This window comes from Phocoena sinus, chromosome 11 (genome assembly GCF_008692025.1).
Source record: "Phocoena sinus isolate mPhoSin1 chromosome 11, mPhoSin1.pri, whole genome shotgun sequence".
NCBI classification, from domain to species: domain Eukaryota; kingdom Metazoa; phylum Chordata; class Mammalia; order Artiodactyla; family Phocoenidae; genus Phocoena; species Phocoena sinus.
In genome coordinates, this window is record NC_045773.1 from 24,530,405 (window position 1) to 24,545,703 (window position 15,299).

Consider the following 15,299-nt stretch of genomic DNA (forward strand, 5'->3'; position numbering starts at 1 on the left):
TGTTTGCAAATATTTTCTCCCATTCTGAGGGCTGTCTTTTCGTCTTGTTTATGGTTTCCTGTGCTATGCAAAAGCTTTTAAGTTTCATTAGGTCCCATTTGTTTATTTTTGTTTTTATTTCCATTTCTCTAGGAGTTGGGTCATAAAGGATCTTACTGTGATTTATGTCATAGAGTGTTCTGCCTATGTTTTCCTCTAAGAGTTTTATAGTGTCTGGCCTTACATTTAGGTCTTTAATCCATTTTGGGTTTATTTTTGTGTATGGTGTTAGGAAGTGTTCTAATTTCTTTCCTTTATATGTAGCTGTCTAGTTTTCCCAGCACCACTTATTGAAGAGTCTGTCTTTTCTCCATTTTATATTCTTGCTTCCTTTATCAAAGATAAGGTGACCATATGTGTGTGGCTTTACCTCTGGGCTTTCTATCCTGTTTCATTGATCTATATTTCTGTTTTTCTGCCAGTACCATACTTTCTTGATTACTGTAGCTTTGTAGTATAGTCCAAAGTCAGGGAGCCTGATTCTTCCAGCTCCGTTTTTCTTTCTCAAGATTGCTTTGGCTATTTGGGGTCTTTTGTGTTTCCATACAAATTGTAAAATTTTTTGTTCTAGTTCTGTGAAAAATGCCATTGGTAGTTTGATAAGTATTACATTGAATCTGTAGATTACTTTGAGTAGTATAGTCATTTTCACAATGTTGATTCTTCCAATCCAAGAACATGGTATACCTCTCCATCTGTTTGTATCATCTTCAGTTTCTTTCATCAGTATCTTATAGTTTTATGCATACAGGAAACTTTTGTCTCCTTAGGTAGGTTTATTCCTAGGTATTTTATTCTTTTTGTTGCAGTGGTAAATGGGAGTGTTTCCTTAATTTCTCTTTCAGATTTTTCATCGTTCGTGTATAGGAATGCAAGAGATTTCTGTGCATTAATTTTGTATCCTGCTACTTTACCAAAGTCATTGATTAGCTCTAGTAGTTTTCTGGTAGCATCTTTAGGATTCCTTATGTATAGTATCATGTCATCTGAAAACAGTGACAGCTTTACTTCTTCTCTTCTGGTTTGGATTCCTTTTATTTCTTTTTCTTCTCTGATTGCTGTGGCTAGGACTTCCAAAACTATGTTGAATAATAGCGGTGAGAGTGGCCAGTCTTGTCTTGTTCCTGATCTTAGTAGAAATCCTGTCGTTTTTCACCATTGAGAATGATGTTGGCTGTGGGTTTGTAATAATAATATGGCCTTTATTATGTTGAGGTAAGTTCCCTCTCTGTCCACTTTCTGAAGAGTTTTTATCATAAATGGGTGTCGAATTTTGTCAAAAGCTTTTTCTGCATCAATTTAGATGATCATATGATTTTTATCCTTCAATTTGTTAATATGGTGTATCACATTGATTGATTTGCATATATTGAAGAATGAAAGCTCCTGCAAGGACGGGTGAGGACCTACTCAAGAAGATCCTTCCCTTCTCACTCATCTGACTTCAGAGAGCTAAGCACATCTTTTAAGAGTTAAGCTCCTTTAGGAAAGTGTAATTTTGAATCCTGCCAAAGAGGATGTTACTACAGAGGAGAGGTGATCTTCTTTATGTACATTCTGTGACATATGATAGGGCAGACAAGTAGAGTCAACCAGTAAAACCTCAAGGTCTGATAACTTTGCAAATATTCTTTCAGGTCCACTATTTGTTTGGGGTTTAGAATTGCCGGATTGTAAAATTTTAAAGCTGGAAAGGCAGTAGAGCTCATCTCTTCAGAACAGAGAACTGAGATCCAGAGAGAGAATGGTCTAAGACGGGGTCCCCAACCCCCTGGCTGCCGACCGGTATGGGTCCGCGGCCTGTTAGCAGCTGGGCTGCACAGCAGGAGGTGAGTGGTGGGCGAGCAAGTGAAGTTTCATCTGCCGTTCCCCATCGCTTGCACTACCGTATGAACCATTCCCCCCACCCCCATCCATGAAAAAATTATCTTCCACGAAACCGGTCCCTGCTGCCAAAAAGGTTGGGGACCGCTGGTCTAAGACACCAAGGAGAATTGGGGACAAAACCCGGCCAAATGCCCCTCACTCAGGTCATGTCCTAGGCAGGACTGGGATCCAGTCTTTCCTGAGTCTGCTGCCTGGAAATGAATACTTTTCTTGTAGAATCTCTTACTAGTTTGTACATTCATTCATTTATTCATTAAAGATAAAATGCTGAACAAAACCAGACATGAGCATTGCCCTTATGGGTCTTACAGTCTAGTTCATGAGACACATTATTCAAACAATCTCAGAAATAAATATACATTTGTATGTATGTTACAGGTATCAGGATATTTAAAGGAGACCATATGGTGGGGAGATTTGATGTCTTTGGGGTTGGGAAATGCTTCCCATGGAGAAGCGTTATAGTATTGAGATGAGCTCTGGTGGTTGAGCTGGAGTTAGGTTGCTAGATTTAGCAAATAAAAATACAGAATACCAGTTTTGCATTTTATCTGGCAGCCCCACATGGAGTTAGCTTTAGCCTACGTTGGTAGTGGTGGTGATAAGTTGACTGAATCTTGAGATATATGTGTGATTGTGTCTGTGGGGGGGTATGCTCTTTTATTAGTATAAGTATCTTAGAAAATACTGTAATTTTTTGAGGAGTTACACATTATTTTATCAACAGTATGAGATGTTTTCGTGGACTTGGGGATTGGTTATCATAAGAAGGAAGTAGAAGATTCAGGTGATGTTATTCTTCCTAGGATGACTCCTAGTTTCTGTCTTAGAAAACTGGGTAGCTGCTGGCACCGTTTGCTGAGATAAGAAGTGCTGGAAAAGGCCAGATATGGTGTGTGTGGTGGGGGGAGTGGGGTCAGGGGCTCCATGATGAAATTTTCCACCCCCATCAGCTATAATGCCTGGTATATGATGCGTACCCTCCAACAGAGTAGAGGCCCTTCCTCACTGTGTAAGGAACCTAACTATTGCCCCTCACAAGGTATAAAAGTTGTGAGTGAAGCTCATAATTGGTCTTGGCTCTGCAATTTGAACCAACTTCTCATTCTGTTGCTGGATGGAATCAACATCAAGGCAAGGCAAAGAAGACAAGACTAAATGTGTCTTTCCTCCTTGGCCCAACTTCCTAATTGTGACAATGAGCTAACGTATTTGATAAGGCTCTTGAAATAGATCAGTGGCACCATCTCCTTTTTGCCTTGCTTGCTTTTTTTTTTTTCCTATTGACGTTTGTGCTCAGTAAGACAGGTTGCTGCCTCAGCCAGCCCTTGGGGCTCCTCCGGGAGAGAGTTTACAAGGGATGAGCTATTCGGTGGGGGTGGTTCCAAACATGCCTCTTTTACAAATGCCTCTGTGTAGAAGAGGCTGATTATACACTTTGAGCCCTGCAAAGATTGCCCGTCAGCATGGAAGTGCGGTGCCAGTGTGACATTTCCAATTGGAGTTATGGGTTGCATATCTCTGCATGTTAATTACGAAGGGGGGGGGTGTCAGCCTTCAATAATGGTACTGTTCTGCTTCCTAGAAGGTCTACAAAAATGCAGCTGCCAAGGGTCTACTTTGAGGGGACACAGAGATAAAGCAGGGGTGAAGAGAGCTCTTGTTTGTCATTGAGGAAGACGAGACCATCTGGAGTCCTGTTCTTTGGCAGGCCTCAGCAGCCGTCTGTTGGGATAAGCTCTGTTGGCAAACTCCACCATGCAGTGTTCTCTGTTGGTAACGAAAGAACCAAAGAAAATCTGTGCGACAATTGTCCGTTCCTCTGCCTGTGAAGACGAGGAGGCAGAGGCCAGGAACGTTTCACTTAATTTTCTGCTCAGAGGTCCCCAGCAATTCCTGGAGTTGAGAGCATAGATGATCGGGACAGATCCATGTTTAAATGCCAGTCATCACTTATGCATTGTGTGAATCTGTTTCTTCATCTGAAAATGGGAATATTGATGGGTTTTTGTTTTTTTCTGTAGGATTGTTAAAGATTAGAATTAGTGAATGTGTGGGAAGTGACCTGGTAGGTGCACAATAAAGGTAACTTTTTGTTAATGTTGTTCTTTATAAATTTATTTATTTATGGCTGAGTTGGCTTTTTGTTGCTGCGCACAGGCCTTCTCTAGTTGCGGCAAGTGGGGGCTACTCTTCGTTGCAGTGCGTGGGCTTCTCATTGCAGTGGCTTCTCTTGTTGCGGAGCACGGGTTCTAGGCACGCGGGATTCAGTAGTTGCGGCGTGTGGGCTCAGTAGTTGTGGCTCGCGGGCTCTAGAGCGCAGGCTCAGTAGTCGTGCCGCACGGGCTTAGTTGCTCCGCAGCATGTGGGATCTTCCCGGACCAGGGCTCAAACCCGTGTCGCCTGCATTGGCAGGCGGATTCTTAACGCTGCACCACCATGCAAGCCCTAATGTTGTTCTTTAAGTACATACTTTGATAGCAGTGCCATCTTTTACATAGTAGAGCTGTTATCCGCTCACAGCATCAGGCGCAGTTTGAGACGCTGGGGTTTATTACATGCTACTATTGTGCCAGCACAGTGCTGGGTGCTTTATACACATGGTCTGTTGACATCTGTCTCTGTTGGGTGGATAGTAGTCTTTATACCATGAGAACTGAGGCTGGAAAGAGAGAGGTCCTTTACCTTAGGGTGACAAAGCTATTAACTTATTTTGCCCTTTTTTGGTCTTAAATTCAAAGGTAAATGGCACTGGCGAGAACAAACCTCTAATTATAGGACACGGGCTCACTGTCCTTCTGTGCATGCACATCGTAGGTTTGTCGGGTGGAGCGGGTCGGAAAAGGAAGAGTAAAGAGAAAGCGGTGGGAGCCCGGCCACCTCAGGAAGTGTGTGTTGGCTAACATGGGGACTAGCGGATGGTCAGGTTCGTGTCTCTTAGAAATGATGCAGGGAGTCTCTTGTGCATACTCTCTGTAAGGTTTGTGTTTCTCCCATGGCTAGGCTTGGTCTGATGGTGACCAGAGTGGAAATGATCGTTAAGGTGGAGAGTTTCCCTGAAGGGTGGGGTTTTGAATTTAAGTGCCTGGGCGTCCAGGTAGGTGGAGTGAGAGAGTATATAGGGTGGATAGAGGCAGTGCTGGTTGGAACTGTGTCAAATGGGGGAGTCCATTATGTGTTGAGCAAGCAACTGGCAAAGTGAAGTGATATGGATCTGAGATCATTCAGATAGAATTGATGGACTGGAGAGAAACTGCTCTGAGTCATGCGATTAAAAACCAGTTCCACGTTATAGGTATTGAGGAGCATCCCAAGCTGGGATTTATGTGTAGTGTCTCCACTTGTTTGGTTACTCATCCTGCAAAGAATCACCGAGTGACACTGTGCGCCTGGCACCATGTTTGGTTTGGGAATGCAGTGGTGCACAAAACACATGTGGCTCCTGCCTCCATGGAGCTTACAGTCTAGACGTAAAGACAGATACTGATTCATTAAACAGTGTGACAAATTCAACAGAATTCAGAATTTCAGGCCCCACCTCGACCTGCTGAAAGAGAATCTCCATTTAATATAACTATTATTTGCACAAAGTTTAAAAAACCGATGTACATTTGTGAAGAGCATTTGTGAATATTATGTCTTAGTCCCATTTTCACCTTCCCAGCATAGTGGCTGGCATAACAAGAGGTTCTTGGTAAGGAAATGAATGAATGAATACTAAATTTGTACAAAGCGAGAGGCTGTATGGATTTGATTCATTCTGGCCTAAAACTCAGGGTTACGGTCCGCCTTCAATATTTTATCAAGCTCTAAAAATTGATTTGCAGTCCCCATTAATTTTTAAATGTGTGTCAGAAAATATTTTCTTTGGCTTCCTCGTGACCAAAGTGTGTGTGTGTTAATTAAGGCCAGTGATGGCTTTCTCTTGTGTCTTCCCTGCTCTCCCCTCCCTCCCCAGCCACCGTCCCTGCTGAGTTGTATTGTAGAACCAGTTCTGAAAATAGTAGCCAGGACACTCACATTGTCACTTGGGAGGGAGCCCGGCTACCTCAGATGTGTGCTGGCTAACATGGGGACTGTGAGATGGTCAGATCTCTTAGAAACGATGCAGACTGCCAAGTGATAACCCAAATTAATCTTTTATTCATTTATAATTCTTCAAATGATTTTTATTTAGTACCATTAAGTGATTCATATATTCTTCACAGGAAGTCTCCTGTGCATACTCTCTGTAAGGTTTGTGTTTCTCCCATGGTTAGGCTTGGTCTGATGGTGACCAGAGTGGACATGATTGATAAAGGTGGAGAGTTTCCCAGAAGGGTAGGTAGGGTTTTGAATTTAAGTGCCTGGGCATCCGGGTAGGTGGAGTGAGAGAGTATATAGGGCTGGTAGAGGCAATGCTGGTGGTAACTGTGGCAGATGGGGGAGTGCATGAGCCATCTTGCCCTTGGTTGCATGGAAAGACAACGTGGGATCGTGGCATGACCCCATCAGCCAGAAGTGCAGGGTCCAAAACCAGATTCACCCAAAATCAATTCACTCCAAGACCAGTCTGTGAATTGTAGAGGATTTTTGAGGTTTTCTTCTATCCCTCCGGTGTGCATGCCCCTTTATCTGCCCAGACCTTTGCATTGCAACAGCCTTAGGGCACTCTTCTAGATTGGGGCCCAGGTGTTTGTCTGGCAAGGGCTGGGCAGACCAAGGGTAGGAGCCAAAACCTTTGTGCAGAAATCCTTAATTCAGTGAGTGTGTTCCTGATGAATTTGGTCACACACTTGTCGCCAACATTGCCTATAAAAGACAAATCCAAAGAACCAGACCTTACAGTTTGTCAAGCAGCACCTCCCAGTATATCCAGGTTTTAATCAGAAATATTCAGTTTTTAAATGTTGGTCACTGATTCAGATGATTTTTTAAAAAATATCTGCAAAGGCAAATTGAACCCTCTGCCCTTAGGAAACCACGAGATAGAAGCTTTTCTGTAAAGGTTGTAGGCAATACGGGAAATTAGAAATACTGGAGAAGTTTGAATAATTACATGGTCTCATACTTATAATACCTTATAGTTTACAGGATACCTTCAAGAAAGTTACATCATTTGGGCTTCCCTGGTGGCGCAGTGGTTGAGGGTCCGCCTGCCGATGCAGGGGACATGGGTTCGTGCCCCGGTCTGGGAGGATCCCACATGCCTCGGAGCGGCTGGGCCTGTGAGCCATGGCCGCTGAGCCTGCGCGTCCGGAGCCTGTGCTCCGCGACAGGAGAGGCCGCAGCAGTGGGAGGCCTGCGTACCGCAAAAAAAAAAAAAAAAAAAAAAGTTACATCATTTGATTTTCATGATAATCCTGTGATGTTGTTAAAGCTCATGCTACCATTCCCATTTCACAGAGAAAGTGAGACTGAGAGTAAATAACTTGCCCAAGGTTATTTGGTCATTGGCATTGCTTGTTCCTTTACATCAGTAAAGGAATGGTACTCAGTTACCATGTGGCAAGCACTTCAGACACATTGTCTCATTAATCCTTCCAACAAGGTGTAAGGAACCTCATTTTAAAGATTAGAAGCATACACTATTAACATTAAGTAGCATTTATCAAGCCTCCCTGTAGTGAAGCCTTCTATGTGTGCTAAAGGTATGAAATGGACTGTGTCATTGTATTCTCGTAATAGGCACTCTAGGTAGAAACTTGGTATTCTTAACATTCCCAATTTTACAGAAGAGGATGAAGATTTTTTAAAAAATGGTTAAGTGACTTGGCCAGGGTTATATAACCAATTAGCAGTGAAGTTGGCGTTTGAACCCCAGGCTGTCCTCTTCCAAGTTCTTTGTCACTGCCATGTGCCCAGCGCTCCCAATGCCTATACATTCGATTAACCCAAATGAAATTGCTGATACTCGACAGTTTGTCTTTTACAACAGCAATTATGTACGGTTCAACCTAATAATATGTGCTTTTATCTGTCTCCAATTGATCTTAAAACTAATTTCCAGAAAGAGGAAACAATGATGAATAAGTGGGTTTTTGGGAGGAGTTTGTAATTGCATTGAGAAATCTGCTAATCACTTATTAACTTCAGAAAGCCCTGAACTTGACAACTGAGGAAAATCCACACATATTTGGCAAATTTAACTAGAACTTTTCTTTTTCAAACATTTATTTCTGTCCTAAACTGAGGATGCCTAAGTTTTAATTGATTTTTTTTTTTTTTTTTTGCGGTACACGGGTCTCTCATTGTTGTGGCCTCTCCCGTTGCGGAGCACAGGCTCCGGACGCGCAGGCCCAGTGGCCGTGGCTCACGGGCCCAGCTGCTCCGTGGCATGTGGGATATTCCTGGACTGGGGCACGAACCCGTCTCCCCTGCATTGGCAGGCGGACTCTCAACCACTGCACCACCAGGGAAGCCCTTAATTGATTTTTAAATGATGGTAGTTTCATGAACATTGCTTTGGCTTAATGGCACTGAAAATGACTGATAATGATTGCAAAATTATAATTATAAAATCATGAATAAAGGGTCCTATCTTTTAGTCACATCTTTCAGTGTAAGATTCTTATTTGCAGACATTGGTCTTACTTTAACCTCTAAGTCAAAAACGTACATGATGTTTTTGTATAATAGTGATCATAAGGAATTAGAATTAGATTCGTTAGAGGTTTGTCTCATCTTTTGTCCACGGTGAAGATTACTGTGTAAATAGTTAGCTGTTTTACTTACCTAAACCTCACTAACAGTCTTCAGTTCATGAAAGTAGTCAATGCTGCGGCTGTGTTCCAACTTCATCAAAGGCACGATTCATCCTTTGGTTGTAACCTCTTTAGAAATGCGGGTTGAGTCTTGGTTCATACATTTGTTCATTCTTCCCTATGCTTTTGTTAGTCCCTGAAAACACACATGGATGCCTTTTCTTCAAGCTAGTTTTGTTCAATCCCTATACCTTTACGTTGGAAACCTGAAAGAAGTTTTTTGAAGAGGTTGAAATATTACTTTCTGTGAAAGAACTGTAATGATTGAATTGAATACAAGCCCCCACAATGCACTTACCACGTTTCTATTTGGTTTCCTATAAATTCAAACATGGTGCCTGGTCGTCTGCCGCTCTTTTTAATTTGCATTTTCAGGGTTCCCCTGCTGAAACATGCTGTTTACACCACTCTCAAAGAAAGTGGGTGCATATACTCATAAATTTGATGATTCAAAAAATATTTTAGAGAAATAGTGTTAAGAAAGAAATTTTAATTATAAACATAAATTTAATGGATATAAATTCTTTATCACCTATGTGTGTCATGCTGAGCAACATATTACTGTCTCCTTTTCTTTTTGTGCTTGTATAATAAAATGTGTATTTTATACAATTATGTGCTGAGGTTAGACAATGCGGTAAGATTCTTGGGAAGAAACTGTGTACAGGATTTGTTATTATTTACAAATTATACCTTACTAAGCATAGAATTACAAACGTTACTTAGGCTTTTTTTTGTTTTTTGGCTGCGGTGGGTCTTTGTTGCGGCGTGTGGGCTCTTCATTGGTGGTGCACAGGCTTCTCTCTAGTTGCGGCACGCAGGCTTAGTTGCACCGAGTCATGTGGGATCTTAGTTCCCTGACCAGGGATAGAACCCACATCCTCTGCTTTGGAAGGCGGATTCTTTACCACTGGACCACCAGGGAAGTCCCTACTTACGGTTTGTTTTTTTTTTTTGTTTTTTTTTTGCGGTACGCGGGCCTCTCACTGTTGTGGCCTCTCCTGTTGCAGAGCACAGGCTCCGGACGCGCAGGCTCAGCGGCCATGGCTCACGGGCCTAGCCGCTCCGCGGCATGCAGGATCCTCCCGGACCGGGGCATGAATCCGCGTCCCCTGCTTCAGGGGCCACCAGAGAAGCCCCGTACTTACGATTTTTTGAAGGACTCAATATGATCTGTTTTCCTGGCCTAACTCCTTTGATGTGAGAGGGTGAATGGATCAATGGCATTCTGATGTTGATTTTTTTTTATCATGTAGTCACTGAATATTATTGATTATAAGCTGTATTTTTCAAACTTTGGCCATTCATGACTCACCTTCATGATTTTGTCTATATCTTAACATAGTATCTTGTATTTACTTCAGGTTTTCTTTAAAAGAACTCAATTTTTACCTTAGGTGTTCAAAAGGAAACTCATCGTTACCATTGCTATTATTTACTCAATTAATTTCTTATTAAATATAGCTGCTTTTTTAAACTTCAGGTTTAACTGCAAGTTTAAAAAAGTCAGTTTTATAAAGTATTGCTTTATCACTTAAGTTTTAGAAGTAAATGTTATATTTTACTACCATCACTTACTAGTTAGATTTTTCTACTACACATTAAATATATACACACATTAGGGCTTCCCTGGTGGCGCAGTGGTTGAGAGTCCGCCTGCCGATGCAGGGGACACGGGTTTGTGCCCTGGTCCGGGAGGATCCCGCGTGCCGCCGAGCGGCTGGGCCTGTGAGCCATGGCCACTGAGCCTGCGCGTCCGGAGCCTGTGCTGTGCAATGGGAGAGGCCACAACAGTAAGAGGCCCGCGTACTGCAAAAAAAAAAAATACACATATTAAAATAAAAATTAAAATGTAAAAACCCATCCAGGCACCACTCAAAGTCACTTAGCACACACGACAGTCAGACCTGAGGCAAACTCTGGGGGAAGTGGCTAAAAGTGAAAATGGGCACTTACTAAACGAGTGACCCATGAGGGGTGCCACTGTCGACACAAGAGTTTCCTCTTAAAACTGGGTGAGGATTTGTTCCAACCACACATGACCTTGAGAGTCAGGCCTGCCATTCAGTTAGAGAGACGCCACGTGGTGTTCACTTTCCTTTTTACAAAAATATTGCCCTGGTTCCCTCTTGAGGAGTCCCCTTATTAATGGAGGGTGACCTCAACTTTGTTGGCCTGTAAGGGTGCCGGCAGTAATGAATTTGTTATTTTGTGTGCCACTCTCTCTAAATTGGATTCTGCATTATGCTGGTGCGTATATGTAAGAAGGTGACTGATTGAAATTCAAATGTAATGAGGATGAAGCTCTGCCATTCAGCACAGACGCCTTTGTTTTTAGCCCTAGTAGGTTCTTTGCCCCATCACAATGCAGCTTTCCTCCTGGCTTCCGAAATCACCATGTCTAACTGGATAGGACTGACATGTTTTCTAACCCATTCTAGAAATGAAATACAGTTTGTTCTGGTTTTCTAGTTTAAAAAAAAATTTTTTTTAATGGGCTAAGAGATTTGGATTTGCAGTCTTGAGAGAAACAAAGTATTCTTTCTGAAACATGCAAATGTGTCTCTCCATCACCTAGGAAACTATTATGGGACACCCAAACCTCCTAGCCAGCCACTCAGTGGGAAAGTGATCACGACGGATGCCTTGCAAAGCCTTCATTCTGGCTCCAAGCAGTCAACCCCAAAGCGAACCAAGTCCTACAATGATATGCAAAATGCTGGCATAGTCCTCGCGGAGAATGAGGAAGAGGATGATGTTCCTGAAATGAACAGTAGCTTTACAGGTAAAGACGTGATGATGTTCTCCCTCGGTGGACTTAGGGAAGGAGGGCTGAGGGAGGCTTTTGTGAAGAGTTACAAGAAGATTTCTATTCTTAGGAGGAATTTGGAAGGATTGCCAGAATTCAAACTCTGACCACATGGAGCTTGGGGAAGAGATGGTCTTTTCCCTGGTCTGTTTTTCATGCTTCTTGGCAAGAGTATTTTAACTTCACCCAGCTATCTTAAAGGGGCAGGAGGGCAGTCTTTGTGGAAGGAAATCAAGAATAATCAGCATCCTTTCTGTTCAAAATGATATCCATGAGAATCTCTTTTGTTCATTCATTACTTAGTCTTGACACTGCTCCATCATAATTATGTCTGATTGCTTGTAAAGACAAATAGGAGAATTTGTTTTATAGTTTAATATCACTTGATGCTGTGTGGAAGGCTAGCAGCATCCTTTTTTCTCATACCTTTGCAAGTAGAGATACAGTGGAAATAAATCATGTGTTAACTTATGCAAATTGTACTATATTCCCTAAGAGGGAAAAGATGAAAAAGTAATAAATACTATAAGATTCTATACTGCATAAGTATTTTATATTATATAGCATATATTACTCATTGCATTATATTTTTATATATACATTCAGGGCTCTCTACGCCCAAGCTTAGGTAGGCTGTATTTTTTGAGGGGATCTTCAAGGACAAGTCCTCTGAATAGGGATGTACAGGTTAGGAATTGCACGTTCCCTGGAGGCACCATTCACAGAGGCTGTGATATACGTTCCTCGGGTTAGTGCAGTGACCCAGAACTGTTCAGTAATATTTTTGACTCTTTGGGGGTTTGACCTTATATAGTAACTCACAATGTCGCAGCTGAATAAGACATGAGCTACTCGTCGATCATGTTGTGACTTTGAAGACCGCTTGTTTTTTCTGTTTTTCCTATACTTATTTTCTTTGATATTTTAGAGTTACAGTTCTGTATTTTCCTCCTTGTGCTACCAAGTCTACTAGGATATTTAGAAAAAAGTTTGTGTTTGTTGAATGCTTTCTCCTGCCTGTATGGGCCTTTCTGAAGCCTAAAATTTTTCAAGGCAACAATTTGAAAAAAATTTTGATGACTTATCATCGTAACGGTAACCCACCCCTTCCATAAGAAGCACTAGGGAAAGGAAGAGTCCTGGCTTGCTGTCTTAGCTTTGTTCATGGTAGCTGTCTTATTATGAACATAGTCTCTAACTGCTCTCATCTGTAAAATGACTGGTTAGGATCAGATCACATCTAGGTTCCCCCTTCCAGCTCTAAGAATTTGAGTCCAGGAAAATTTCCATTTTCTCAATTAGAGTGGATTAGGCCAGTGGCTGACCTACAGTTGCAATATCTGGAATAAATTTACCCATTGCTACATATTTGTTTATTGAAATCAGTTAATTTCATCCACTTCAAAATATTTTATCCGTTTATAGTAGTCCCCCCGAATTAAAAGCAGATTATGAAAAAAAAAGTCAATACTTCCTTGAAAAAAAAATAGCCACTATTTTAATGTCTTGATCTTCCAACAAATAAGAATAGCAAATTATGATATAACCCAAAAATGTAGATCTGGTCACAGAAATAGAAAGACCTTGGGGGTAACATGCATTGAAACAGTTCTGCCAAGCTGACTGGATGGTCCCCAAGAAGCTTGGGTGCCTTTATTTGTCCTCCATTAACTAAGTAGATTTCTCGGTACAAAGCAAGAACAGAGTAGGGATAGTTGAGTGTAGGTCTTGATGCTTTTCCAATTTCTAACCACTGTAAATCTCTGTCTCTAGAAGCCAGGCCTCAGAAAATCTGACCTCATAACATCCCTACTTGAACTCCTGGTGTCGGGGGAAAAAAAAAAAAAAACCACCTGGGCCTGGGTCATCATTGCTAAAGGCAGTCTGATCATTAGTTTCTGCACAAAAAAAGAAAGCCAAGTGGCGCCTGATGGGATGCATGGAGAGAGACTTGATTCTGAGATATACAAATGATAGGGCATCTTCAATACGGAAGGGATATTTTGAATAAATGCCTCCTGACTTACCAAACTACAAGTATGACAGCTGACAACATGTCATACCCTGACTCATATGAATTCTTTCAAATAATTGAGACTACCCAGTCTGTGATATGTGTATCAAGCTAGCTGTGTCAAAGCATCTTGCGCTCCGAACCTCTTTAAGTAGCAATCCACCAGCTGCTTCGAGCACAGAGTGGCAGTACCATAATGAAGTCTTGACTCCTGGTTGAGCCATTTGTGATAGAGGCATGAGTGTCAGATTCAAATGTACAAACACTATGGAGCTATTTAAAATGATATTTACCAGGATATTTTTAATAATAGGCTCTTGGTACGATCTCAGCTAACTTCTGCTTGGTTCTTTTGAAGGGGGCACAAAATGTCTAAATAACATGCCTAAATAACATTAGCACTATCTGCTGATAAAAGAGCAGGGAGTTTAAGGCCAGGAGCATCCTGGGGAGGTCGCTTCTTCCTTCCTTCCTTCCTTTCTGCAACCAAAGATGGAGGCAGGAGCCGAGTAATGAGAAGTCATCCCAGATTCTCACCGTAGAACTTGACTATTGAACACAAGGCAGTAGGACAGTCTCCTACAAGTTATGCCCAAATTACAGACCTAAAGGAGGCCCTGGAGAGAGAACACTGTTAATTTGTGCTTCGTGAAGGTAGACTTACACTGTTCGGCAAAGCACACAGTTATTTATACAAATAAATTAAAACATTTGTGAAAGTATTTTATTCATTATAGACAACTTGAAAAATATATAACAAACCACCGCAACTAAAAAGTTGCTGATCCATCCATTAACCACCTCTAAGAGACACCCAAAATGTTATTTAATTGTGTTCCTAAGCTTGATTTCCCAACAACCTCCCTATTGTTGAACATTAGACTGCCGATGCTTCTTTTTCATTAGCAGTTAATGGTAAGATATTGCTTTGGAATGTCAAGAGATAATGATATTACCAAAAGAGCTAATGGTTCCCCAGAGCTCTGTGGCAGGCACTTTGCTAAGCTCTCATGCATATACTAGGGAGGTCTAATTGCTTGTCCAGTGTCGCAAAGCCAGTGAGGATGAAAGCTGTCATTTCAGCCCAAAAAGTCTGACTCCAGAATCTGCGTGGCTCATCCACTGTGTCATTTGTGTTTTAAGTCAAGTTTATTAGCCCTTTGTAGCCTCAAAGGTTTTGACTGGTTATGTACACAGTGAGGGAGGCACATAAATCTGAATGCATGTGTAATTTAAAATAAGCTCCAGAATGTATATTTGACATGAGCTTATGTTGTCAGAGTCACCTTCAAATGCTCCCAAGTGTGTCAGTGTATGTAAATGCTGGGAAGCTTCTGATTTACCATGAATGAACATGTTTTACATGTTTATTTACGGTTATGAATCATTTTCACAGGTATCCTATAAACCTCCTGGAGATCTTGATAGGCAGCCTAAGTATTACCTTCCCCATTTTGCAGATGAGAACACTGAGGAATAGTGTGTGTTAAGAAGCTCACTAGACAATGCAAGAATCCAGCCTCCTGTTTGCTTACCCAGTCTGTGTTCCAGTAATTCATTCTACCTGTCCTCTTTGGATGCATTGGCAATCTTTAGTAAGAGAGTGACAGCAGTGCTCTTAAATGTTTGGTAAATTAAATGAAAGAGTTTTTGAAGTCAGAGCATATGTAAAGTCAAAGCCATGATTAGAACTATGAAATTTTGGAATCTGCCCTATGTGTGCCCCAATCTCTCATTTTTGGACTTCTGATTTTCTTTCAGAGAATGAGATTGTTTTAAGGTTCTCCCGAACTAGAAGGAAGAAACA

The 15,299-nt window shown here is 41.6% G+C and overlaps 1 protein-coding gene across 23 annotated transcripts in view; it reads left to right on the forward strand.

Annotated features, from left to right (window-relative positions):
• MAGI1 (membrane associated guanylate kinase, WW and PDZ domain containing 1) overlaps window positions 1-15,299 on the forward strand; it is a 623,501-nt gene that overhangs the window by 487,446 nt on the left and 120,756 nt on the right. For all 23 annotated transcript variants that reach the window (XM_032648635.1, XM_032648638.1, XM_032648637.1 and 20 more), the window contains one exon: window positions 11,248-11,454. In XM_032648635.1, the coding sequence (XP_032504526.1) occupies window positions 11,248-11,454 (207 nt within the window). The remainder of the gene's footprint in view (window positions 1-11,247; window positions 11,455-15,299) is intronic.